Source organism: Pan paniscus, chromosome 20, assembly GCF_029289425.2.
Source record: "Pan paniscus chromosome 20, NHGRI_mPanPan1-v2.0_pri, whole genome shotgun sequence".
NCBI lineage: Eukaryota > Metazoa > Chordata > Mammalia > Primates > Hominidae > Pan > Pan paniscus.
In genome coordinates, this window is record NC_073269.2 from 28,640,568 (window position 1) to 28,667,461 (window position 26,894).

Below are 26,894 nucleotides of genomic sequence, written 5' to 3' on the forward strand. Positions count from 1 at the left end.
TCAATAATTAAAGTTATTTATTTAAACAGAATTTCTGACAAAGAAGTTTGTATGTCTCTCTCTCCTTTTTTTTTTTTTTTTGCCTTCACAAATCCACTTGTAACTGCTGCTAATCAAAGTGCAAATTCCAGGCATCTTGAATATTTCTTCTCAAGTTACAATACTTAAGCTTGGCCCAAATAAACTGTCTACTTATATTTATGTTGTGTCAGTTTTTTTTTTTTTTTAGATGTAGTTTTGCTCTTGTTGCTCAGGCTGGAGTGCAATGGCTTGATCTTGGCTCACTGCAACCTCCGCTTCCCAAGTTCAAGTGATTCTCCTGCCTCAGCTTTCTGAGTAGCTGGGATTACAGGCATGGGCCACCATGCCCGGCTAATTTTGTATTTTTAGTAGAGATAGGGTTTCTTCATGTTGGTCAGGCTGGTCTCGAACTCCCAACCTCAGGTGATCCTTCAACCTCAGGGGATCCGCCTGCCTTGGACTCCCAAAGTGCTGGAATTACAGGCATGAGCCATGGCACCCAGCCCGTATCAGCCTTTTTTTAGGTAAAATATTATTTAGAATTTTCTAGAGCAGCCTCTATGAGTAGATCTTTTGATTGTACTCTACTTGCTGTAACAGCCAGAAATGCAGAATGATGTTTATTTTATCTAGAATCTGCAAATAAGGTCTGGCCTCTGCCTGGAATTTATAAAACAGGGTCCTACTTTAGATTGAGAATGTACAGAAAACCAATAGGAGGCATTTTCTGCATTGTGAGATGTCAACATAGACATTTTAGATCCCCCCTTTGAGAGTGTGGCTCTTTGACCTTTTCACATCTTGTGTTTTCACCTGCTACAGTTATGTGAGAGGCTCCAGGTGTAAATAGAATCTGATGGCAGAATCTCTTAAGTGTAAAGAAGCATCTTAGGAGTGAGAGATCAAGGCCACAAAGTAGCCAGAGCCCTGAGCACAAGTATACCTACCTGGAAAATATGATATTAGAGTATTCTTGCACTTCTACATACCCAAAAGCTAGCTAATCAAGACAGGTGATCCAGGTTCTGCAGCTCCACTAGGGTACTTCCATTTTCTATTTAGAATCAGCCTGAGTCTCTCCTGCTGGCTTGCTATTGAACCATCAGTCCAGGGTCACTGGAAATGCTCTCACAATCACCTAGGTGTCTTTGAGACATTTGAGAATCTCCAGAACAGAATTGTGTCAGGCTGACAAGAATGGGTAATTTTGCTTCTGTCTTAGTGTAAATGAAATGAGTCATCCTGTGATTGTTCCTCCCCTCATGCAAGAGATGTCTTCGGTTGGCACCCAGATGAGAGTTTCTCCAGTTCCCTGGTACTTGGGTAAAAACAAGGAGGAGGTCTGCAGACTCAAAGAGATAAACTAATTGCTTCTATTTCATATAGTCATTAGAAAAATAGATGAAGCAGTCATGGTCCCTACTATGCAGGAACTTTTAGTCTAGACTAGCAACTGGATAAATGATTTAATTATGCATCATATGGTGGGTACAATAAATAGATGTGTGCAAAAATATGGGCTTTATTTGGGCCATTTTCTTTATATTGTGACTTCAGTTGTCTATACCTGAACATATATTAATAAACAAAAGTTGTTTTTTTTTTTGCCTTGCTAAGAAAACTTATTTATCTTCTAAATTATTCTAGAAAACCTTAAGGGATTTGTTTAAATTGCTTATTAGTATGTGATATGAAATTAGAGGGCAATGGGGCTAAAAAAGATTAAAATTACACAAACTCTGAGATTTAAGTTTTTTTTTTTCTTTTAGGTAAGCTTAAAAAAAGAAACATAAATAAAAATACTCCCCAGTGGTGTAAAGAACAGAATTTTACATCAACTCTACACCCTGCTTCAGCCCTGTTTAGATTCACCCTTTTTGAAGGCCTTATTTAAGTCTTGCCCTACCCTGGAGTTTCGTTTGCCTCACGGAACTAACTAGAAGAGATCAGAGTTTTGGGTGATGAATCCTGTTGCCTTTTTAGAGTTGGTGCTCACAATTTTCTGAAACCCAATAGCAGATAAATGGAAAAATAACATGTATTATAGGGTCTTAATTTAATTATTTTATATTAAAACCAGTGTTTACAGAGACATTCCATTTAGCAACTTGTTTTCTGTTCCTGCAGATATAGTAGTTGATTCACAAGTCACAAAATAACAAATATAAATACAATAAAAATTCATCTACATTTCATTAAACTCTGTGTCCTTCTCATCTGTCTGTATTTAGATTTTATTCTATGCATTTTAAAAAACTCAATGATAAACAGAAGAGGAAATAAAAATGCTGGGTCTTTATTCTAAATCCTTGGATTTATTGGACACTTAGTATCAACTCACAGGGTATTATTAGAATCAAATAATGTGCTATCACAGTGCTCTGTAACATCCTATTGATCACATAGTACCTGCTTAATAAACATTGCATTAATACATGTGCACATGTTGTTTTCCAAATGCAGACTTACTCAGAAAATTGCTGCTTTCTGTTTTCTCTGTAAACTTCAAAGAGCCAGAAAATAATATGATACTTTAAGATAGAGAATGGTTGTCTTCATTTGCATCAGAAGTATTTGTGTTTTTACAAAAGTGCTGAGTGTAAGGGGCTCTGTGCTGTACCTCATTTTTCTAACTAATGCTAACAATGAGCCCAGAGAGAGTGACACCAGCATTGACAGAAGACTTGTTTAGAACACCCATTTATGGACCATTTTCAAACCTGCAGAATCGCATTACATAGAGTGGGGCCAATTTTACCAAGCGATTCATAAGCTCATTAAAGCTTGAGTGATAATGCTTAGGTAAGTGGTTATAAGATCAGGCTTCTAATTAGAATCACATGGCCAATATGCAGAACTCTCTTTACTTGTGCCCTTTTCACAGTTTCTGTTCTGGGTGAAAGCATCTATTTGTTTTAATTAAGTGCCTCATGTGACTCTCAGGTGCCAGCATCAAATATGAGGAGTTCAAGATACATTCATCGAGTTAAGTTCCACTTTTGCACTAAAGAATGTTCTAGGAATCTGTTCTGTTTGAGTTTGGTAAGGACAGGACAGTGTGGCCAATATTTCTTTCCTTTTCTTTTTCTTTCTTTTTTTTTTTGAGATGGAGTCTCACTCTGTCATCCAGGCTGGAGTCAATGGCACAATCTCGGCTCACTGCAACCTCTGCCTCCCGGGTTCAAGCGATTCTCCTGCCTCAGCCTCCCGAGTAGCTGCGATTACAGGTGCCTGCCACCATTCCCAGCTAAGTTTTGTATGTTTGGTAGAGGTGGGGTTTCACTCTGTTGGCCAGGCTGATCTTGAACTCCTGACTTAAGGTGATCCACCTGCCTTGGCCTCCGAAAGTGTTGGGATCACAGGCGTGAGACACCACACCCAGCCAACTTTTGTATTTTTAGTAGAGATGGGGTTTCACCCTGTTGGCCAGGCTGCTGTTGAACTCCAGACTTCGTGATCCACCTGCCTTGGCCTCCCAAAGTGCTGGGATTCGATATTTCTATTACTGTAGCAGAAATTCCTGGTGTTTGTAACAGGGGAGGGCGCCTGGGGACAAAAAGAAGAGAAACTTATATTTTTCTCTCTGTGGAGCAGCTCATTGTTCCTGAATCTTTTTTGTTGTAAAGGACAGAAATGGGTAGAGTTTTTGTGTCTTGAGCCTTCTGACTTTGAGTGTGGTGGTAACAGGTGAACATGTGGTGCTCAAATTTTTAAAGGCATATTGTCAAGATGCAGGTGTAATTAGTCCAGAATATCTCATCTGAGAAAGAATTCTAGAGGAGGAGGAGAGAGAAAAAGTGACTTTTTTTTTCAGCTAAACGTGTCCCAGATCAAGAGCTGTGTCTACTCTGCTTTCTGGAATGCCTTGCATTTAGTACTTGCAAATCTTCACTTCTATACCTGTGTTTTTTCTCCCAATAAGTTTGTCTTAACTACTTTTAAAAATGCTTATGATAGTCGAGGGTGTCTGAAAAATTTTTCTATATACAAGAATCTTCTCTACATCATGGCTTTTTATATGCTATGTAAGATTCTCACCATGAATTTGTGATCTGCAATATTAAAAATGTTCTCCTTGTGGCTGATGAACATGGAGAGGGGTGGATACTCAATATTTCTGTGGGGAAAACCTGGGGTTCTTACTAAAGACATAGAACATGTAATGTTGAGGTTCTATCTGTGTTCTTTATTATCTGTATGCATTACACAATTAAGAAAATACTCATTTAAACAGGATGGCATTTATTACCCAGAAAGCTCTGAAAAAATTATCAAGAGATACCTCCTTATTAGGGTGCTATAGAAAGACTACTTAAAATCACTATTACAAATTACAGAACATGAAAGATATCTGTATCTTGAACTTCCCATAAAACTGATGTTTTCTTATGATTAAATTCAGACTGTAATTTACTTTAGTGGGTACAATATCTCAGTAGTAATGTCGTGTCCTTCTGGGTGCATCAGCACACTATAAAAACTTGTCCTAGTGCAGTTGATGTTGATGCTAATAACTCAATAAGCTCTCTTACAGATTTTTTCACTATAGAATTATTTTTCTCTTCATCATTAGATATCTTTATGGAGCTGATGTGCATAAACCATCATGTTTAATCTGGCTGCCTTTTGTTTTTTGTCTTTTTCTTTTTTTTTAGGTTTTCTTTACATTTATTTTTCTTTGGTAAATGAAAGCTCTCATCTTTGTTTACAGGCTAGAAAAACTAAAAAAAAAAAAACAAAAACAACAGGCTCTTCCACTTACTGGATGTTTGACAAAATAGTCTTTTGGGGCCAAAACATTGGCATTACTGGTGAGCTTGGTAGAGATTCATTAACTCAGACTTTATTTCAGATCTCCCCCAAAAATAATCTGCATTAACAAGATGTCCAGTTTATTGTACACATTAAAATTTGAGTGGTACCTTCTAACTCAAGATGTCTATTTTGTCTGAAAAATATAAACAACTATGTCTTTTTCATCTGAAAAATATACATAACTCATTCTGCATTATGTAAATGTAGCACTCAAAAATGTATATTAGTGTTTATGCCTTCAATTTTACATGTTATCATCCAGACAAGTATCACATATACACTGATGTTGTGGATATTTTGCCACTCTATTTTCTCAGAGTTAGAGAATACATTAGAAAATGTTCATGTGTTGACAATTATTTTATTGGATAATTTCAATCACTCTTATAAGTCAGAACCAGTTCTATTTACTCTAATTTTACCTTGAGTCAAATGAAAAATTCTGCCGATAGCCACTTTGTAAATATGTGTGTTCATGTGTGTTTTCCAGGGACTGTTGACATTTAGGGATGTGGCCATAGAATTCTCTCTGGAGGAGTGGCAACACCTGGACATTGCACAGCAGAATTTATATAGAAATGTGATGTTAGAGAACTACAGAAACCTGGCCTTCCTGGGTGAGGATAACTTTAATACAAAATTCCTCACATAAACTAAAGCTTTTATTTTTCTTTAGAATGTTTTCTGGTAATTTACGCATTCAGATTTCTGTTTTCAAGAAAATACTGGGGATTTGTCTGTTGAGAAAGGAATTTCTTCAAGATGTTTCATCTTGACCTGAACTTTCCGCATTCCTGAGCTAATCTGTGTCCTGCACTTTAGATTAAGGCTAATTTCAGAAGTTTAGTGGCATAAAATATTGTTACATCTTAAAATCCATTTGGCATCACCAATTTTTGATTCAGTAGTACCAGGCAGTGAAATTAAGAACCTAAAAAAATAAAATATTTCCTAAATATTTAAAAATTTCTGTTATAAATTAGTGTATTAGAATAACTTTGTTAGCGTATTCTATTATATCCTCCTTACTGAGCACATTACTAAGTTGGTAATTGGAGAATATAAGCAAGATTCATTTAGTTATTTTTAATAAAACAGGTATTGCTGTCTCTAAGCCAGACCTGATCACCTGTCTGGAGCAAGGGAAAGAGCCCTGGAATATGAAGCGACATGAGATGGTGGATGAACCCCCAGGTAGGTGAGAGTGAATACAACAGATGACATGGATGAGAGGTCCAAAGTCAAGAAGAAAACCACTCTTTAAAGTGATTTAAGAAGCTGTGTTCCAAAGGAAATAGTTTCTGGGAAGCCTAAATTTTTTTTTTTAATTATACTCTCACATAGGGGCATCTTCTGCTTATGCCTATAAAATCTAAGAATTCTACTTTCCCTTCAATGATCTTCCTTCAAGTTTACAGTGACAGCCGAAGTACTGTTCATGGCATACAAAAGAGTGTACAATCTGACTTCTTTTTTCTTGTTTTGTGGACAGACAGATCTGTCTCCATAATTTTGAGATACTCTATGTTAAACTGTTTTTTAAGTTCTCTTTTTGCATCATGTCTGAAATGTGTGAGAGTAGTAGTTTCTGTTATATTGGGCTTTTTCTTTTTGGTTTATTTTTCTGCACATTTCATCCTGTTTTCATTACTGTAGTCTTGAAATATAGTTTGAAAGTACAAAGTAGGATGTCCTGCTTTGTTCTTTTTCCTCAAGATTGCTTTGACTATTCAAAGTTTATTGTAGTTTCATGTCCATTTTAGGATTGGATTTTTCATTACTGTGAAGAAAAACACTGGAATTTTGATAAGGAGTTTATTAAATCTACAGGTCACTTTGGATAATATGGCAGTTTCATAATACTTATTCTTTCAATAGAAATAAAACATTTTAAAATTGATTAGTGTCCTCTCTAATTTTTTTCATTGATATATCTTTCACTTAAAAGATTTATGAGCTCCTTGTTTAAATTTGTTCTAAAATTGAGTATTTCATTGCTATTGTACATAAGTTTTTTTTTCCTCTATTTTATCAGATAGTTTAAGTGTATGGAACCATATCTTGTATATTAATTTTATATTTTGCTAATTAACTGAGTGTATTCATTAATTTAAACAGGTTTTAATGTACTCTCTCTCTATATATACATATATATATGATTACATGATCTACAAACAGCAACATTTTACTTATTGGTCTTCAATTTCAATGACTTTAAATTTTTCTTTTGACTATTTTGTCTTCCACATGCTTTCAGTGCTATGTTAAAATAGAAGCTAGTTTTGCATTAGTGTCTGTAAATTTGAAGGAGCAAACACCTCTTCAAGTTTCTATAAACTGGTTTCAGAAAGTAAAAATGTGTTTTTGTTGGGCCCCCAGAGTGATAGAATGTCCTCTGGGTTTGTAGTGAAGAGGGGTTGTAGCTTGGCCTTAAGGCTGCTGGGTTTGCACAAGGGTCCACCTTCAGTTGTCTTGTTAAAAGGAGCTTGGATAGTTGTAATTCTCATTTAATTTTTGGACAGATTGAATATCCTTCAGGACTTTGCTGTGCAGGGCAGACCCAAGGGCAGGTTTCTGCACTCAGGCCTGCATATGGTGAGTTTTATATCAGGATGTGGATGAGCATGGCTTTCACTGAGTACAGGAGAGGATTTTCCGAGGTAACTTTGGGTTTCTACATAGGCAAAACCGGCCATGAACTATGGCTCAGGGAGCTGGAACTGAGTCATGGAACTGCTTCAGGGACCACAGTAAAGGTCAAGGTCTGCAGGCCTGCCAGCATGGCTATAAATGGGTGTCTTTCTCCAGGCCTCTGGAAAGGCAGGACCCCCCCCAGACTGTGACTGGGAAGAGTTTGGGATGTTTACAGAGTAAGTTTAAAATTCTCAGGGGAACCAAGTTAGGTGGAACAATTTCTTGTCTTTAGCCAAAAACAGTAGTTCTGTAGTTTGCCACCTGAATGAGGACCTGCCTTCTGAAGAGGGTTACCTTCAGTCTTGGGCTTTAGCAGAGTTTCACAACTCCTTTCCTGGATCTCAGAGTTCTTTTAAAGGCATTTATTTTTGATCTGGGGTATTGTAACATAACCCAGGCAGGTCTTAATATTTTGATCAAAAGCAATTCTCCAACTTTCATGTACCATGTAGCTGTCATTACAGGTGTGAACCATGATGCCTGGTTCTCTCATAAAGGCATTTTTGTCAGCAATGGCTGACAAATTTTCTTGCTGACAGAGGATAAGCAAATAAGGCACCTTTAATTTTTTATCTTATTAATGCAACTCTCCATATAAATTTTAACTGTTTTCTACTTCAAATTTGTCTGCAATTTTAGATTCAGACATTTAGGGCAATATAATAGAATATACATGTCGTGCCTGAATTAAATTAGATAATTAGTATGCAGGCAGGCAAAAAGGAATTATAGAGCCAGGCGCGGTGGCTCACGCCTCTAATCCCTGCACTTTGGGAGGCTGAGGTGTGTGGATCACGAGGTCAGGAGATTGAGACCATCCTGGCTAACACGATGAAACCCCGTCCCTACTAAAAGTACAAAAAATTAGCCGGGCGTGGCGGCATGCGCCTGTAGTCTGAGCTACTAGGGAGGCTGAGGCAGGAGAATCGCTTGAACCTGGGAGGTGGGGTTGCAGTGAGCCAAAATCATGCCACTTTGCTTCTAAACTTGGATTACAGTAGTTTTATTTTGTGTAAAATAACATGTATTTAAAACATAAAAATTGAGACTAGTTTCTTTTAAATGCTTATCTATTAAAAGTTTCTCATTAACATCTCCTAATTATGATTTTACTGCATTTACTCTGAAATTTTATTGCTACATAATAGATGCCATTAATTTAAAACACCTGCCTTCCCTGAATGCACAGTTACAGTCAAACATTGCAGTTATGTAGACAAATTGTTTGTTAATGTACATTAATGTTGCCAACTAGATTTTATGAGTAAACATTTCTTTCATTATTATCTTCCTGTTCTATATTAGTGTGTTTTTTAAGTGCAGGTTTCTTAATATCAGTTTATTGTGTCTATTGATTTCGTGCATTATAATTTTAGACAATCGGCAATTATGTTTGTATACTTTAAGTCAATGTCTGGTTTAATTAAAAGATAAATGAGCCATATGTCTGTCATAGTCAGATTATCTATATGTGTGTGTTTATGTCTACAAATATGACCCAAATTTGGTTATAGTTTACTTGTATATATTCTTTCTTAGCTAATTTTCTTTTTCTTTTTTCTTTTCTTTTCTTTTTTTTTTTTTTTTTGAGACAGAGTTTTGCTCTTGTTGCTGAGTCTGGAGTACAGTGCATGTGATCTTGGCTCACTGCAACTTCCTCCACCTCTTGGGTTTAAGTGATTCTCTAGCCTTAGCCTCCTGAGTAGCTGGGATTACAGGCATGTGCCACCATCCCAGGCTAATTTTGTATTTTTTTTTTTTTTAGTAGAGACGGGGTTTGCCATGTTGGTCAGGCAGGTCTCAAACTCCTGACCTTGGGTGATCTGCTTGCCTTGGTCTCCCAAAGTGCTGGGATTACAGGCATGAGCCACCGTACCCGGCCTCTTAACTCATTTTCAGTGTTGGTTTTATCTTGTCTAAGTGAGTAGCCTTGGAAATAGTCTTATTTTCACCATGTGTTTAATGATAAATATGTATTTTCTTTGTGTGAGAAAAACACTTTTGTGATTTGAAGGTAATTTTTAAAAAGATGTATAATTCTGTATTTTTTCCAGTTTAAAAAAAAATATTTGTCGTAAAAACACTTAACATATAATTTACTTTCTTAAATCTATTTAAATGTACATGTCAGCGCCAGGCATGGTGGTAGCTCACATCTTTAAAACCAGGATTTTGAGAGGCCAGGACAGGAGGATTGCTTGAGCCCAAAAGTTTGATACAAGCCTGGGCAAAATATGGAGACACCCTCTCTACAAACATTTTTTTTCTAAGAAATAGCCAGGCATGGTGGTGTACACCTGTGGTCCCAGCTACTTGAGAGACTGAGGGGCAGGATTAGTTGAGCCTGGGATTGTGAGGCTGCAGTGAGCCATAATTGTGCCATTGCATGCAAGCTTCGGTGACAGATTGAGACCCTGTTTCAAAAAAAAAAAAAAAAGTGTATATTTCAGGCATGTTAACTATATTCACATCGTTATGCAAAAGACTTCTAGAAATTTTACATCTTCTAAAACTAAAACTCAATATCCCTTAAATAACATTTACCTATTTTATGCTCTCTCCAGTACTTGACAAACACCCTTCCACCTTCTGTTTTTATGAGTGTAATTATTTTAAATATTTCATATAAGTAAAATCATAACATCCATCATTTCATTACTGGTTTATTTCAGTGGACATAATATTCTCAAAGTGTATCTTTAAAAGCGACAAGATTTTTTTTTTTCACTGTTAAATATTCTTCTTTATTTTCCATTTTAGTAAAACAATAGCTTAAGATGGAGGGTGAATTTATATTTCCTTTTTTAATTTTATATTTTATTATTATTATACTTTAAGTTTTAGGGTACATGTGCACAATGTGCAGGTTAGTTACATATGTATACATGTGCCATGCTGGTGTGCTGCACCCATTAGCTCATCATTTACCATTAGGTATATCTCCTAATGCTATCCCTTCCCCCTCCCCCCACCCCACAACAGTCCCCAGAGTGTGATGTTCCCCTTCCTGTGTCCATGTGTTCTCATTGTTCAATTTCCACCTATGAGTGAGAATATGCAGTGTTTGGTTTTTTGTTCTTGCGATAGTTTACTGAGAATGATGATTTCCAGTTTCACCCATATCCCTACAAAGGACATGAACTCATCATTATTGATGGCTGCATAGTATTCCATGGTGTATATGTGCCACATTTTCTTAATCCAGTCTATCATTGTTGGACATTTGGGTTGGTTCCAAGTCTTTGCTATTGTGAATACTGCCACAATAAACATACTTGTGCGTGTGTCTTTATAGCAGCATGATTTATAGTCTTTTGGGTATATACCCAGTAATGGCATGGCTGGGTCAAATGGAATTTCTAGTTCTAGATCCCTGAGGAATCGCCACACTGACTTCCACAATGGTTGAACTAGTTTACAGTCCCACCAACAGTGTAAAAGTGCTCCTATTTCTCCACATCCTCTCCAGCACCTGTTGTTTCCTGACTTTTTAATGATCGCCATTCTAACTGGTGTGAAACGGTATCTCAGTGTGGTTTTGATTTGCATTTCTCTGATGGCCAGTGATGGTGAGCATTTTTTCATGTGTTTTTTGCCTGCATAAATGTCTTGTTTTGAGAATTGTCTGTTCATGTCCTTTGCCCACTTTTTGATGGGGTTGTTTTTTTCTTGTAAATTTGCTTGAGTTCATTGTAGATTCTGGATATTAGCCCTTTGTCAGATGAGTAGGTTGCGAAAATTTTCTCCCATTTTGTAGGTTGCCTGTTGACTCTGATGGTAGTTTCTTTTGCTGTGCAGAAGCTCTTTAGTTTAATTAGATCCCATTTCTCAATTTTGGCTTTTGTTCCCATTGCTTTTGGTGTTTTAGACATAAAGTCCTTGCCCATGCCTATGTCCGGAATGGTAATGCCTAGGTTTTCTTCTAGGGTTTTTATGGTTTTAGGTCTAACGTTAAAGTCTTTAATCCATCTTGAATTGATTTTTGTACAAGGTGTAAGGAAGGGATCCAGTTTCAGCTTTCTACATATGGCTAGCCAGCTTTCCCAGCACCATTTATTAAATAGGGAATCCTTTCCCCATTGCTTGTTTTTCTCAGGTTTGTCAAAGATCAGATAGTTGTAGATATGTGGCGTTCTTTCTGAGGGCTCTGTTCTGTTCCATTGATCTATATCTCTGTTTTGGTACCAGTACCATGCTGTTTTGGTTACTGTAGCCTTGTAGTGTAGTTTGAAGTCAGGTAGCATGATGCCTCCAGCTTTGTTCTTTTGGCTTAGGATTGACTTGGTGATGCGGGCTCTTTTTTGGTTCCATATGAACTTTAAAGTAGTTTTTTCCAGTTCTGTGAAGAAAGTCATTGGTAGCTTGATGGGGATGGCATTGAATCTATAAATTACCTTGGGCAGTATGGCCATTTTTCACGATATTGATTCTTCCTACCCATGAGCATGGAATGTTCTTCCATTTGTTTGTATCCTCTTTTATTTCATTGAGCAGTGGTTTGTATTTCTCCTTGAAGAGGTCCTTCATGTCCGTTGTAAGTTGGATTCCTAGGTATTTTATTCTCTTTGAAGCAATTATGAATGGGAGTTCACTCATGATTTGGCTCTCTGCCTTGAGGGTTTCTACAATTTGGCATGATTTTGCAGTGGCTGGTACCGGTTGTTCCTTTCTGTGTTTAGTATTTCCTTCAGGAGCTCTTTTAGGGCAGGCGTGGTGGTGACAAAGTCTCTCAGCATTTGCTTGTCTGTAAAGTATTTTATTTCTCCTTCACTTATGAAGCTTAGTTTGGCTGGATATGAAATTCTGTGTTGAAAATTCTTTTCTTTAAGAATGTTGAATATTGGCCCCCACTCTCTTCTGGCTTGTAGAGTTTCTGCCGAGAGGTCCACTCTTAGTCTGATGGGCTTCCCTTTGTGGGTAGTCCGACCTTTCTCTCTGGCTGCCCTTAACATTTTTTCCTTCGTTTCAACTTTGGTCAATATGACAATTATGTGTCTTGGAGTTGCTCTTCTCGAGAAGTATCTTTGTGGCATTCTCTGTATTTCCTGAATCTGAATGTTGGCCTGCCTTGCTGGATTAGGGAAGTTCTCCTGGATAATATCCTGCAGAGTGTTTTCCAACTTGGTTCCATTCTCTCCGTCACTTTCAGGTACACCAATCAGATGTGGATTTGGTCTTTTCACATAGTCCCATATTTCTTGGAGGCTTTTTTCAATTCTTTTCATTCTTTTTTCTCTAAACTTCCCTTCTTGCTTCATTTCATTCATTTCATCTTCCATCACTGATACCCTTTCTTCCAGGTGATTGCATCGGTTCCTGAGGCTTCTGCATTCTTCCCGTAGTTCTCAAGCCTTGGCTTTCAGCTCCATCAGCTCCTTTAAGCACTTCTCTATATTGGTTATTCTAGGTATACATTTGCCTAAATTTTTTTCAAAGTTTTTAACTTCTTTGCCTTTGGTTTGAATTTCCTCCTGTAGCTCGGAGTAGTTTGATCATCTGAAGGCTTCTTCTCTCAACTCGTCAAAGTCATTCTCCGCCCAGCTTTGTTCCATTGCTGGTGAGGAACTGCGTTCCTTTGGAGGAGGAGAGGTGCTCTGCTTTTTAGAGTTTCCAGTTTTTCTGCTGTTTTTTCCCCATCTTTGTGGTTTTATCTACTTTTGGTCTTTGATGATGGTGATGTACAGATGGGTTTTTGGTGTGGATGTCCTTTCTGTCTGTTAGTTTTCCTTCTAACAGACAGGACCCTCAGCTGCAGGTCTGTTGGAGTTTGCTAGATGTCCACTCTAGACCCTGTTTGCTTGGGTATCAGCAGCAGTGGCTGCAGAACAGCTGATTTTCGTGAACCGCGAATGCTGCTGTCTGATCATTCTTCTGGAAGTTTTGTCTCAGAGGAGTACCTGGCCATGTAAGGTGTCAGTCTGCCCCTAGTGGGGGGTGCCCCCCAGTTAGGCTGCTCGTGGTTCAGGGGTCAGGGACCCACTTGAGGTGTCTGTCTGCCTGTTCTCAGATCTCCAGCTGTGTGTTGGGAGAACCACTGCTCTCTTCAAAGCTGTCAGACAGGGATATTTAAGTCTGCAGAGGTTACTGCTGTCTTTTTGTTTGTCTATGCCCTGCCCCCAGAGGTGGAGCCTACAGAGGCAGGCAGGCCTCCTTGAGCTGTGGTGGCCTCCACCCAGTTGGAGCTTCCTGGCTGCTTTGTTTACCTAAGCAAGCCTGGGCAATGGCAGGCGCCCCTCCCCCAGCCTCGCTGCCACCTTGCAGTTTGATCTCAGACTGCTGTGCTAGCAATCAGCGAGACTCCGTGGGCGTAGGACCCTCCAAGCCAGGTGCAGGATATAATCTGCTGTTGTGCTGTTATTTAAGCCCGTCGGAAAAGCGCAGTATTAGGGTGGGAGTGACCTGACTTTCCAGATGCCGTCTGTCACCCCTTTCTTTGACTAGGAAAGGGAACTCCCTGACCCCTTGCACTTCCTGAGTGAGGTAATGCCTAGCCCTGCTTCGGCTCTTCCACGCTTTGCTGCCCCCACTGTCCTGCACCCACTGTCTGGCACTCCCTAGTGAGATGAACCTGGTACCTCGGATGGAAATGCAGAAATCACCCATCTTCTGCATCACTCACGCTGGGAGCTGTAGACCGGAGCTGTTCCTATTTGGCCATGTGGGCTGCTCAAGATTTTTTTTTAAAGCTGAATAATATTCCATTCTATCATACATGTCTTCAAGGTCTTTTGTTGCATATTTTAGATATAGATTCATAAATGTAATTGCTGTATTTGATAATTTTATTTTTAGTTATTTGAAGTACATTTATAACATTATAAAATAATATGTGCATCCTTGTTTTCTACCAACGATGCACATGGGTTTCTTTTTTTTCTTTTCTTTTTTTTTTTTGAAATGGAGTCTCCCTTTGTCACCCAGGCTGGAGCTCAGTGGCACAATCTTGACTCACTGCAACCTCTGCCTCCTGGGTTTCAAGCGATTCTCCTGTCTCAGCCTCCTTAGTAACTGGGATTACAGGCACGTGCCACCACATCTGGCTAATTTTTGTATTTTTAGTACAGATGGGGTTTCACCATGTTGGTCAGGCTGGTCTTGAACTCCTGACCTCGAAATCTGCCCGCATCAGCCTCCCAAAGTGCTGGGATTACAGGCGTGAGCCACCTCACTTGGCCAAGGGTTTTACTGCATTATCAACAGATTAGGTGTTTTTAAAAAATTGATAGTGGTCATTTAAATGGATGTGACGGATTTTCTTTTTCATTGTGATTTTTATGCATTTCTGTATAAATTAGAAATTTTTTATGTCCTTTCAAATTTTTTGTTTGTGTTTTTCGATGAAAATGTATTTCAATTATTTTCCTATTTGTAAATAAATTCATTCAAATTTATTTAGTTTTAAAAGTCGTTTCTATTTTTTGAATATTGACTCCTATCACATGTGATTTGTAAATATTTTCACCCATTTTCTAGGAGGCCTTATCCCTCTATTAAATGTTTACTTACATATGCAGAAATTTGGAAGTGTAGTATAGTTAAATTTTTGCTTTTTTCTTTGTTGCTTATGCATTTAATGTTGTAGCTAAGAAAATGGCGCCAAGATTATTGTCATGTGTTTCCCCTATATATTTTTAAATGATGAAGAAGTTATCTGGCCTGGAACGGCACCTCACACCTATAATCCTAGCACTTTGGGGGGGCTGAGTGGGGTGGATCATGAGGTCAGAAGTTTGAGACCAGCCTGACCAATATGGTGAAACCTCATTTCTACTAAAAATACAAAAAATTAGCCAGGCATGGTGGTGGGTGCGTGTAAACCCAGGCTACTCAGGAGGCTGAGGAAGGAGAATAACTTAAATCCAGGAGACAGAGATTGGAGTGATTGGAGAGCATGCCACCGCACTCCATCCTTGGCAACGGAACGAGACTCTGACTCTAAAAACAAAAAAAGTTATCTTCTTATGTCTAATTAAAAGATTTTTCCACATATGGTTTAAGGAAATAAACTTTATTATTTTATTTTTTATTTTTTTTGAGATGAAGTCTCACTCTGTCACCCAGGCCAGAGTGCAGTGACACAATCTCGGCTCATTGCAACCTCTGCCTCCTAGGTTCAAGCGATTCTCCTGTCTCAGCCTCCCAAGCAGCTGGGACTACAGGTGTATGCGACCATGCCTGGCGAATTTTTGCATTTTTAGTAGAGAAGGGGTTTCACCATATTGGCTAGGCTGGTCTCAAACTTCTGACCTCAGGTGATCCACCTGCCTAAGCCTCCCAAAGTGCTGGGATTACATGTGTGAGCCACCATTCCCGGCCTTATTTGTTTGTTCTTGAGATAGGGTCTCACTCTCTCAACCAGGCTGGTTTGCAGTGTTGTGATCATGGCTCACTGCAGCCTCAACCTCCCAAACTTAGAAGATTCTCTGATTGCAGCCTCTCAGGTAGCTGGGTTACAAGTGTGTAGCTTCATGTCCTCCCAGTTTTTTTGTATTTTTGGTTGAGACAAGATTTTGCCGCATTGCTGAGGTTGGTCTCAAACTTCTGAGATACAGTGATCACCCCACTTTAACCTCCCAAAGTCCTGAGATTACATTTCTTTTTATTAAGTAGTTTAATTTATATTTAAAATTATTTCTTAAAATGAAATTACTAGTTTTATTGCTATTGTTTTATGTGTTTGAGTCGTATGTTTTTTATTATTTACTGTTTTATTGCCTTATTTTAATTGTGTAGTGACATGCTTCAATTATTTTTTAAATTTTGTTTTGCATACTTTCTATAAATATTATCGTCATAATCCTCTTGTATATTAGTCTGTTTTCATGCTGCTGATAAAGACATACCTGAGACTGGGCAATTTACAAAAGAAAGAGGTTTATTGGTCACAGTTTCATGTGACTGAGGAGTCATCACAATCATGGTGGAAAGTGAAAGGCATGTCTCACATGGTGGCAGACGAAAGAGCTTGCGCAGGAAAACTGCCTTATAAAGCCTTCTGCTTTCATGAGACTTATTCTCTATCATGAGAACAGCACAGAAAACATCTGCCCCCATGATTCAATTACCTCCTACTGCATCCCTCCCACAACATATGGGAATTAAAGATGAGACTTGGGTTGGGACATGGCCAAACCACATCATCTTAAAAATGGAGTTTACATAAAACATCTAAAACTTAAAAATATATTTTAATCTCATGACAACTTCAGTTGAATATAAAAATTATACCTCTGTATTTTTCAGTTTATTAATATAAAAATTATTTTGTGTATTAACATTTATGCAGATTTTTATTGTTTTAAATATTCTACAGAAGAGCTTTAAGGGTTTTATGCATCATCATTATGATAGTAAAGATTTCTACATTTGTATATTTACATTCAATAGAGAGCTTTATTTTTATATATGGTTTTATGATGCTGTCCAGTATTATTTTATTTTTAAATAAAATTGACTCATTTTAGCATTTCTTTGTTGTTGTTGTTGTTGTTGAGATGGAGTCTTGCTCTGTCACCCAGGCTGGAGTGCAGTGGCACAATCTCAGCTCACTGCAAGCTCTGCCTCCCGGGTTCACGCCATTTTCCTGCCTCAGCCTCCCGAGTAGCTGGAACTATACGCGGCTGCCACCATGCCCGGCTAATTTTGTTTTTTTGTGTATTTTTAGTAGAGACGGGGTTTCTCCATGTTAACCAGGATGGTCTCAATCTCCTGACCTCCCATTTCTTTTTTTTATATGCAGAGTCTCGCTGTATTATTCAGGCTGATCTGAATCTCCTGGTCTTTAGTGTTGTGACAGCTTTGGCCTCTTAAAACTGCAGGCATGAGCCACAGTGCCTGGCCATCATGTAGCATTTTTTTGTAGAACTGTGCTAGTGGTGATGAAGTCCCTCAACTTGTATTTTGGAGATTTTTAGTTTTCATCCTATTTTTAAAGGGAAATAAATTTAAATCAAATATTCTTGGTTACAATTTTTTTTTTTGTTTTACTACATCAAAATTTGGGAAGTTCTCACCTTTTATCTTCAAGTAACCACTGTATTGTTTTTTTTTTCCCATATTCTTCTTCTAAGATTCCCTTAATGGATATATTGATCTACTTGATGGTATCTAATAAGTTTTACATTCCATGTTTTAATTTTGTTTTGCAATTTTATATTTTTGTGTTATATATTCTAGCGTATGCCACCATACATCTGATATTTGTGTTTTGATTTTTTAGTATATATCATAATTGTGCACGACAATATTTAACTTTGTACAATTTAAGACCCTGTGGAGCAAAATCAAATATGAATCAGCCATATGTCTTTTTCCAGTAGAATTATATCTATGTTTGTTTGCCTGTATAAATGTTATCTTTTTTTAATTTTTTTTTTTGAGACAGAGTTTTGCTCTTCTTGACCAGGCTGGAGTGCAGTGGCACGATCTCGGCTCACTGCAACCTCCGCCTTCCAGGTTCAAGTGATTTTCCTGCCTCAGCCTCCCAATTAGCTGGGATTACAGGTGCCCACTACCACGCCTGGATAATTCTTGTATTTTTAGTAGAGACAGAGTTTACCATGTTGGCCGGGCTGGTCTCGAACTCCTGACCTCATGATCCACCCTCTTCAGCCTCCCAAAGTGCTGGGATTAAAGGTGTGAGCCACCGCACCAGGCTACCCTTGGTTTTTTTTTGTTTGTTTTTTGTATATTTGTTGTATAAGTTTGTTGTGAATGGTTTTCTAATCCTGTGTAGATGAGTAGTTATAAAATTCTTGTAATTTCAACATCCTATTTATGAATCTATATGATTTTTGTGTGGGAGAAACACTTTTGGATTTGAATATAATTTAAAACTCTCATAACTCTGTATCTCTTTTGGGTATTATTATTTTTACTTGTCAAAAAAATAACAAATTTACCACAAAATATTTTTAAATATTTGGTTAAGTCACACTAATTATCTTGACATTGTCATGCAACATATTGCTAGAATGTTTTTATCTTGCAAAGCTAAATCTTAATACATACTGACTACCACTTTTTTCTTGTTTTTTTCTTTTTTGAGGTGGAGTCTTGCTCTGTCACCCAGGCTGAAGTGCAGTGGCACCATCTCAGCACAGTGCAACCTCCACCTCCTAGGTTCAATTGATTCTCATGCCTCAGCCTCCTTAGTAGCTCAGATTACAGGTGCCCGCCATCATGCCTGGCTAATTTTTGTATTTTTATTAGAGATGGGGTTTCACCATGTTGGCCAGGCTGGTTTTAAACTCCTGACCTTAGGTGATCCACCCGCTTGGGTCTCTCAAAGTGCTCAGATTACAGGTGTGAACCACCATGCCTGGCCCCAATTTTTTCTGTTTTATGGCACTTTGCAAACACCAGTCTGTTCTTTGTTTCTAAGAGTGTAACTCCTTCATATATTTCATACAATCTGTCGTTTTGTGGCTGGCTCATTTCATTTTACATAATGCCATCAACACTTATCTTTATAGTTCGTACAATATTTCCTGCTTTTTGAAGACCGAGTGATATTTCAGAATTTTTATATTTCAAATTATATCTACTGAATGATTTGGTGAAAGAAATCTGCCTTGCTTTTACCTATTGGCTTACAGTAACAATGCTGGAATAATTATCACTATGTAAATGACTCCTTATATGACCATGTATGTGAAAGTTTATATATGTGCTGCATTCTATTTTATTAGTCTACTTTTTCACCTTTATACTCATACCAAATTGTTTTAATTCTGTAGCTTTGTAATGTGATTTAATCAAGAACTTTAATGCCTCCAGCATTGTTCCTTTTATTTTTTGAAGATTGTTGGGTACTTTATTGTCTCTTGAGATTCTATATACTTTTGTGGTTGCTGTTCCTGTTTCTTCAAAAATGCAGTGAGGAATTTGAAAAACATTGCATTAAGTCTGTCTGTTGCATTGAGCTGGATGGACCTTTTCACAATATTAATTATTTCAACCTTTGTTTAAAAGCACACTCAAGGGTGTGTTGTTTAATTTCTATGTATTTGTAAATTTTTCAGTTTTTCTGTCTTATTGTTTTATACTCGTACTCCATTTTACTCATAGAAAGTAGTTCATAGAAGTTTACTTTTAAAAATTTTGGTAAGACTTCCTTTTTGGCTTAAGATGTGGTTTATCAAGTAAAATGTATGAGCTATTGAGAAAGAGGTGTATTCTGATGTTGCTGAGGAGTGTTCTCCATAACTCTGTTTGGAATAATTGTTTTATACTGCCTTTAAGTAGTCTGTTCCCTTATTAACATTCTTTCTTGTTTTATTTTTATTACAGAAAGTGTGGTATTAAAATATCTTGCTATAATTGTATTGCTTTGTATGTGTTTCTTCCATTCTGTCAATATTTGTTTTATATATTTGGAACCCTAATGTGAGACACACACACACACACCTGCGTGCGTGCACAAACACATACACACACACAAATATACACAAATTTTTCATAGGTTCCCAGTGAATGAATCTATTATTTTTTGATGTCCTTTGTTTCTTTGGAGTTTAAATTTAAAGTACATTTTATAAAATATTATAATTTTTGACTTAAGATGTAGCTTGTGTAAGATTATTTTGACTGTTTCTGCTCTCATTTGATTAATATTTGCATGGAATGTCTACTTTCTTCCTGCCTCTTCCAGTCTTTTTTTATCATTAGATTTCAACTGACTCTTGTAGAAAGGCAAGATGAATCTCAGTTTTTAAAATATTTTAATAAAACTATTTATTGAAAGTATGTCTCAATTTAAAAGTTAATTTTATATGTATTTAAATAATTTTCTGAAATAGAAAGACTTACTGTTATTTTATTAAGTATTTTATTTGATTCTTGCATCTTTGTCTTTTATTCTCTTTCCATCTTTCTTTGTGTCTTTTTGATATTTGTATTGATAGGCTTTGACTTATTTTGTTTTGTGTATTTATACAAATATTTTTGTGGTACATTGGGGATTACATATAACCTCTAAAAGATACAACAGCATATTTTAATCTGGTAAATAAACTTAAGTTGCATACAAAAATTTGTTCTTATTATACCTTCCCTCAAATTTGTCATTGATGTTGTTAATTATATCTTTTTATATGGTATATTCATTAATGAATATTTAAAATGTTTTCTATGCTTTTATCCTTCAAATTTCAGAGAATAATTAAAAATGTTTTCTGCACCACTAGGGTAATGCTAAGAAATTTGACTTTTGTGTATTTGCATATTTTTCCCAGAAAATCATGTATTTTTATATGATTCTGTGTTTTTATTGGAATCATGTTATTTTCAGTAGAAGGAACTGTTTTCAGCACCTTTTATATGTAGGGCATATGCATTTCCAATATACTTTTTTAGAATTTGGTTACTTTGGAAGGTTTTTACTTTTTTTATTTGGCAGGACAGATTCGCTGATGGTATTATTCTCAATTAATTAAACCTTTTTTTTTTCACAATTTTTTTCATGACTACATCACACAGTTCCCTTATGGCCTGCAAAATTTCTGTTAACAGTTCACTGACTATCTCATAAGATTATGTTTGTAAATGGCACATCACTTTTTTTCTTTTTCTTTTTCTTTTTTTTTTGGAAACAAGAGTGTCACTGTATCCTCCAGCCAGGCTTGAGTATAGTGGTGTGACCTGAGCTCACTGCAAGCTCCACTTCCTGGGTTCAAGTGGTTCTTCAGCCTCAGCCTCCTGAGTAGCTGGGATTACAGGCATGCACCACCATGCCTGGCTAATTTTTATAGTTTTAGTAGAGATGGGGTTTCGCCATGTTGGTCAGGTTGGTCTTGAACTCCTGACCTCAGGTGATCGGCCCACCTTGGCCTCCCAAAGTGCCTGGATTACAGGTGTGAGCCACTGTGCCTGACCTGGCACATCAGTTTTATCTGGCAGCTTCAAAGGTAATCTTTTTGTCTGTGACTTTTGAAATTGTGCTTATGTATGTGTTTGTTATAAATATCTTTTTGTTATTCTAGTTTGTTTGTTGAGCTTTTTTATTTTTACATCTTTTTTTTTTTTTTTTTTTACTTTTAGGATCTGTCAGTTTTTTTGTGTATATTTTATCTCCACAATTTCTGTTTTTTGATATCTTAAATATTTTTTATTCTTGTCATTTTTCTGATTTTCCATAGTTGTTTCTGTTCCCATTTTAATCAGTATTATTCAGTTTATTACCAATTATTAAAATTAATGTATACATCTTTTTTATGGTTTCTTTCAGAAAATTTTGTGATATTTTTGGTGGGATTGTATTGCCCTATTTTGTATATATTATAATCCTTGATTGAGATTTAGACATTAAAAAAAGCTACTTGTCAAAATCTTATAATGTAGCTTTGTCATGGCATATTCTGAAAACAATTGTCTTTACTGGTGATTATGAGAGTTTCTTAAACATGTTCTTAGGATATGTGTTGTCTGAAATTTTATTTTTATTATTTAGTTAAGAGAGATTACTCATGTTAATTTGTAGCATCATCACTTGCTACACCTTTTCCATTTCTGTGGTACTGCAGTCTCTCTGCTGCTGTAACATTTTTCTTTGGTCTCAGCAGACTCAAACTCTCATTCCAAAATATACCACCATTTCTTTCAGTACTTTATGTCATGAGAGACAGAAACCAGTGTCAGGAAAAAACCCTAAAAGCCAGAAATGGCAATGATTGTGCCAGTATTTTACCTTTCTTTTAAAACAGAAACCAAGAGTTGGCAATTTACTTGTAAAGACACTATGGTATAGTGGGAAACAGGAAAAGATGTATTGAGTAAATTTAACAGACTTTTCTTTTTCTTCTGTGTGTTTTTTTGCATTGTGCTCACCTGGGACACTGCACACACTTAAATCATTTATGAATCTTCCACAGATGTATTTTGGTCTGTATGTTTTTGTTACATTTATGTCTATGAAAGAATTAGAGCCTGTGGTATTTTGCAATGCCATCTTGTCTATGTAGTTTGTATAATTTTATAGGTAAGATTTTTAAACTATATTCATGTGAGTCTAGTAAGTGGAGTAATTTATTTATTTTTATTTTTTTTTTCAGGTATGTGTCCTAATTTTGCTCAAGACCTTTGGCCAGAGCAGGGCATGGAAGATTCTTTTCAAAAAGCAATACTGAGAAGATATGGAAAATATGGACATGAGAATTTACAGTTAAGAAAAGGCTGTAAAAGTGTGGATGAGTATAAGGTGAACAAAGAAGGTTATAATGGACTTAACCAGTGTTTCACAACTGCCCAGAGCAAAGTATTTCAATGTGATAAATATTTGAAAGTCTTCTATAAATTTTTAAATTCAAACAGACCTAAGATAAGACATACTGAAAAGAAATCTTTCAAATGTAAAAAATGTGTCAAATTATTTTGCATGCTTTCACATAAAACCCAACACAAAAGCATTTATCATAGAGAGAAGTCCTACAAATGTAAAGAATGTGGAAAAACCTTTAATTGGTCCTCAACCCTTACTAATCATAGGAAAATTTATACTGAAGAGAGACCTTACAAATGTGAAGAATATAACAAATCTCCTAAACAACTCTCAACCCTTACTACACATGAAATAATTCATGCTGGAGAGAAACTCTACAAATGTGAAGAATGTGGTGAAGCTTTTAATCGATCCTCAAATCTTACTACACATAAGATAATTCATGCTGGAGAGAAACATTACAAGTGTGAAGAATGTGGCAAAGCATTTATCTGGTCCTCAACCCTTACTGAGCATAAGAAAATTCATACTAGAAAGAAACCCTACAAGTGTGAAGAATGTGGCAAAGCATTTATATGGTCCTCAACACTAACTAGACATAAGAGGATGCACACTGGAGAGAGACCCTACAAATGTGAAGAATGTGGCAAAGCTTTTAGCCAGTCCTCAACCCTTACTACACATAAGATAATTCATACTGGAGAGAAACGCTACAAATGCTTAGAATGTGGCAAAGCTTTTAAGCAACTCTCAACTCTTACTACACATAAAATAATTCATGTTGGAGAGAAACTCTACAAATGTGAAGAATGCGGCAAAGGTTTTAATCGATCTTCAAATCTTACTACACATAAGATAATTCATACTGGAGAGAAACCTTACAAGTGTGAAGAATGTGGCAAAGCATTTATCTGGTCCTCAACCCTTACTAAACATAAGAGAATTCATACTAGAGAGAAACCCTACAAATGTGAAGAATGTGGCAAGGCATTTATATGGTCCTCAACCCTAACTAGACATAAGAGGATGCACACTGGAGAGAAACCCTACAAATGTGAAGAATGTGGCAAATCTTTTAGCCAATCCTCAACCCTTACTACACATAAGATAATTCATACTGGAGAGAAACCCTACAAATGTGAAGAATGTGGCAAAGCCTTTAACTGGTCCTCAACTCTTACTAAACATAAGATAATTCATACTGAAGAGAAACCCTACAAATGTGAAAAATGTGGCAAAGCCTTTAAGCAGTCTTCAATCCTTACTAACCATAAGAGAATTCATACTGGAGAGAAACCCTATAAATGTGAAGAATGTGGCAAATCTTTTAACCGGTCTTCAACTTTTACTAAACATAAGGTAATTCATACTGGAGTAAAACCCTACAAATGTGAAGAATGTGGCAAAGCATTTTTCTGGTCCTCAACCCTAACTAAACATAAGAGAATTCATACTGGAGAGCAACCCTACAAATGGGAAAAATTTGGCAAAGCCTTTAATCGGTCCTCGCACCTCACCACAGATAAGATAACTCATTGGAGAGAAGTCTTACAAGTATGAATAATGTGCCAAAGCCTAAGAAAACCCTCAATTCTTAATAGATATAAGATTATTCCTACTGGAGAGAAACTACAAACCTGAGAGAGGCACTAATGCTTTTGACAGTACCTAAAACTTTAAAGAAAATCATTCTGCTGAAAAATCCTAGAAATGTGAAGAATGTGAAAAAGCCTTTAAAGGATTGTCACACTTGATTGTAGGTAAGATAATTCATACTGGAGAAAACTACCAGTGTGAACAGTGTGGCCAAGCTTCGACAATGCTCACACCCTATTGCACAGGAAAGCATTTATACTTGAGAAGAAATGTACAAATATAGGCAAAGTAAAAAAGCCGTTAATACCTGCTCACATCTTACTCAAAATTGTAGAGTTCATAGTAAATAAAAGCATTAAAATTCTAATTACTCTCAGAAGATCTGTCAGAAAGTATGTCTTTAAAGTATAGAAGAGCATTTATTTTGAAAAAACATTACACATATGAAGAGGATTGTAATATCTTTACTTGTACCACAGATCTTATTGTACACATTTTATACTAGAGAAAAACCCTCAGGCAGTTGTTAAAATTTTGTTGAACATCAGGGAGTTTAAGAAAACCCTGCAAGTATAATGAATTTGGAAAAACATTTTTTCAAAAACTACAAATTATAAAACACCGAAGTGTTCATACTAAAATATATTTTTGCAGATACATTAAATATGAAAGATATTCAATCCAAAATTAAGTCTATGTAAATATCAGGGAATAATTCACAGTAGAAATATCTAGGGCACTCAAGCTTTAGACATTACACTAAATCAGAGTGCTGAGTATAGAAAATAATACAAACTAAAATTTGTCTAAACATTTGTATATAACTTTAAAAAGTAGCATATTTTTTGGAGGGTTATAATTACATTCAAAGTACTTTTTTTTGAAAATACAGATTTTTAAAAAAGAATAATGTGTTCAACTCTTAAATTCATGCTGTTTCATCATTGCTGTGTATTCATATGTGAAAGCATGTGACTAATTGTTGCTGCATAAAAGACATGAGATTCTTTTTTATTAGTTAGGCATTATTTATGACCTTTTCTATGAAAAGATAAGGACATTAAAATGTAAGATGCATGAGGAAAATTTAGGTAGAGAGGCTCTTTGTGGTTAACTTGTAATATTGAGTGATGCATGAGGTAGGTGTTCAGAATAATATTCCTCTGCATTATTATGAATGAAAAGCATTCTTAATTTTAGTTAAAATTAAGTTAGTCATGTTATTTTATTAATTGAACTTCTATGAAATAATATGCAGTCTATTTTTAAATTATAAATTATGCGTGAACTTAGCTTTTCAATTCAACATTTTTAACATACTAAATACTATTGTGAATTCAATGAAGTGTTCTTATGCCACTAACTTTAACCTATTCCCTTATTCAAGGATGTAGGTAAAAGATGGTAACAATACACTATTTGGTAAGATAATGGACTGACATCTCTAGCAATCTTTTTTGCCAGTGGCTTTAAATTGCCAATAAGTTAAAGAATATTGTTCCTATAGGTTAAATTTTTATTCTTATTTTCACATTTAAATTTATTTTTCTTAATTTTTGTGGATACATAATATGTGTATATATGTATGCCATATATGGTATATTTTGATGCAGGCATACTCTATATAATAATCACATTAGAGGAAATGAGATATCCATTACCTCTAGCATTTATTCTTTTTATTACAAGCAATTCAATTGTACACTTTTAGTTATTTTTAAATTTACAATGTTATTGATTACAGGGTCATTTTTATGGTCATAATAAAAAATTTTATACAAACATGTAAAATCCATACATTTCTGAGTTCTGAATAAATATTTTTAAAAATTTTAATATATTTTTCTTTGAATATGTGACCTTTGCCTGCAAGCACATATGGACTCTTAGAATTGATTTACATAAAATTAAATATATACTTCTATTAAAGATAAACCTTAGGTGTAAATAAATTATGGAGTATGTTTGTGTGAGTATAAGTTTGAAACTATTTTTAGCAGCAAAAAGAAATACTCGAACAAAATAAATTATTTTAATAAGGTGTCTAATTTACTAGAAAACAAAAATTTTCAAAAATGCTGAAACCAAATCTATGCTATTTGCTTTGTATTGAATTTATTACTGTACAGTCTTTGTGCTTATGATTCAGAATCTCCACATGCAAATTCTGTGTTTTAACTTGACTGGTACTCATGCTAGACTCATAACTTTCTTTTTTTGTTTGTTAATTATTTGTTTGTTTATTTATTTATTTATTTATTTTTGAGATGGAGTCCTGCTCTGTCACCCAGGCTGAAGTTCAATAGTGTGATCTTGGCTCACTGTAACCTCTGCCTTTTAGGTTCAAGCAATTCTCCTGCCTCAGCCTCCCAAGTAGCTGGGATTACAGGTGCCCACCACCACACCCAGCTAATTTTTGTACTTTTAGTAGAGATGAGGTTTCACCATGTTGGTCAGGCTGGTCTTCAACTGACCTTAGGTGATCCACCCACCTTGGCCTCTGAAAGTGCTGGGATTACAGGCGTGAGCCACCACGCCCAGCCTGTGTAAT

The 26,894-nt window shown here is 36.1% G+C and overlaps 1 protein-coding gene across 2 annotated transcripts in view; it reads left to right on the forward strand.

Annotated features, from left to right (window-relative positions):
* Nucleotides 1–25,360, forward strand: part of ZNF254 (zinc finger protein 254) — a 40,487-nt gene extending 15,127 nt beyond the window's left edge. Inside the window, exons 2-4 of one of the 2 annotated variants that reach the window (XM_057300551.2) lie at nt 5,327–5,453; nt 5,935–6,030; nt 6,600–6,736. In XM_057300551.2, coding sequence (XP_057156534.1) covers nt 5,327–5,453; nt 5,935–6,030; nt 6,600–6,622 — 246 coding nt within the window. In that variant the 3' untranslated portion in view covers nt 6,623–6,736. Of the gene's footprint in view, nt 1–5,326; nt 5,454–5,934; nt 6,031–6,599; nt 6,737–22,580 lie in introns of those variants that run through there. The other variant, XM_034946621.3, reaches the window with a different exon arrangement.
* The last annotated feature ends 1,534 nt before the right edge of the window (nt 25,361–26,894 follow it).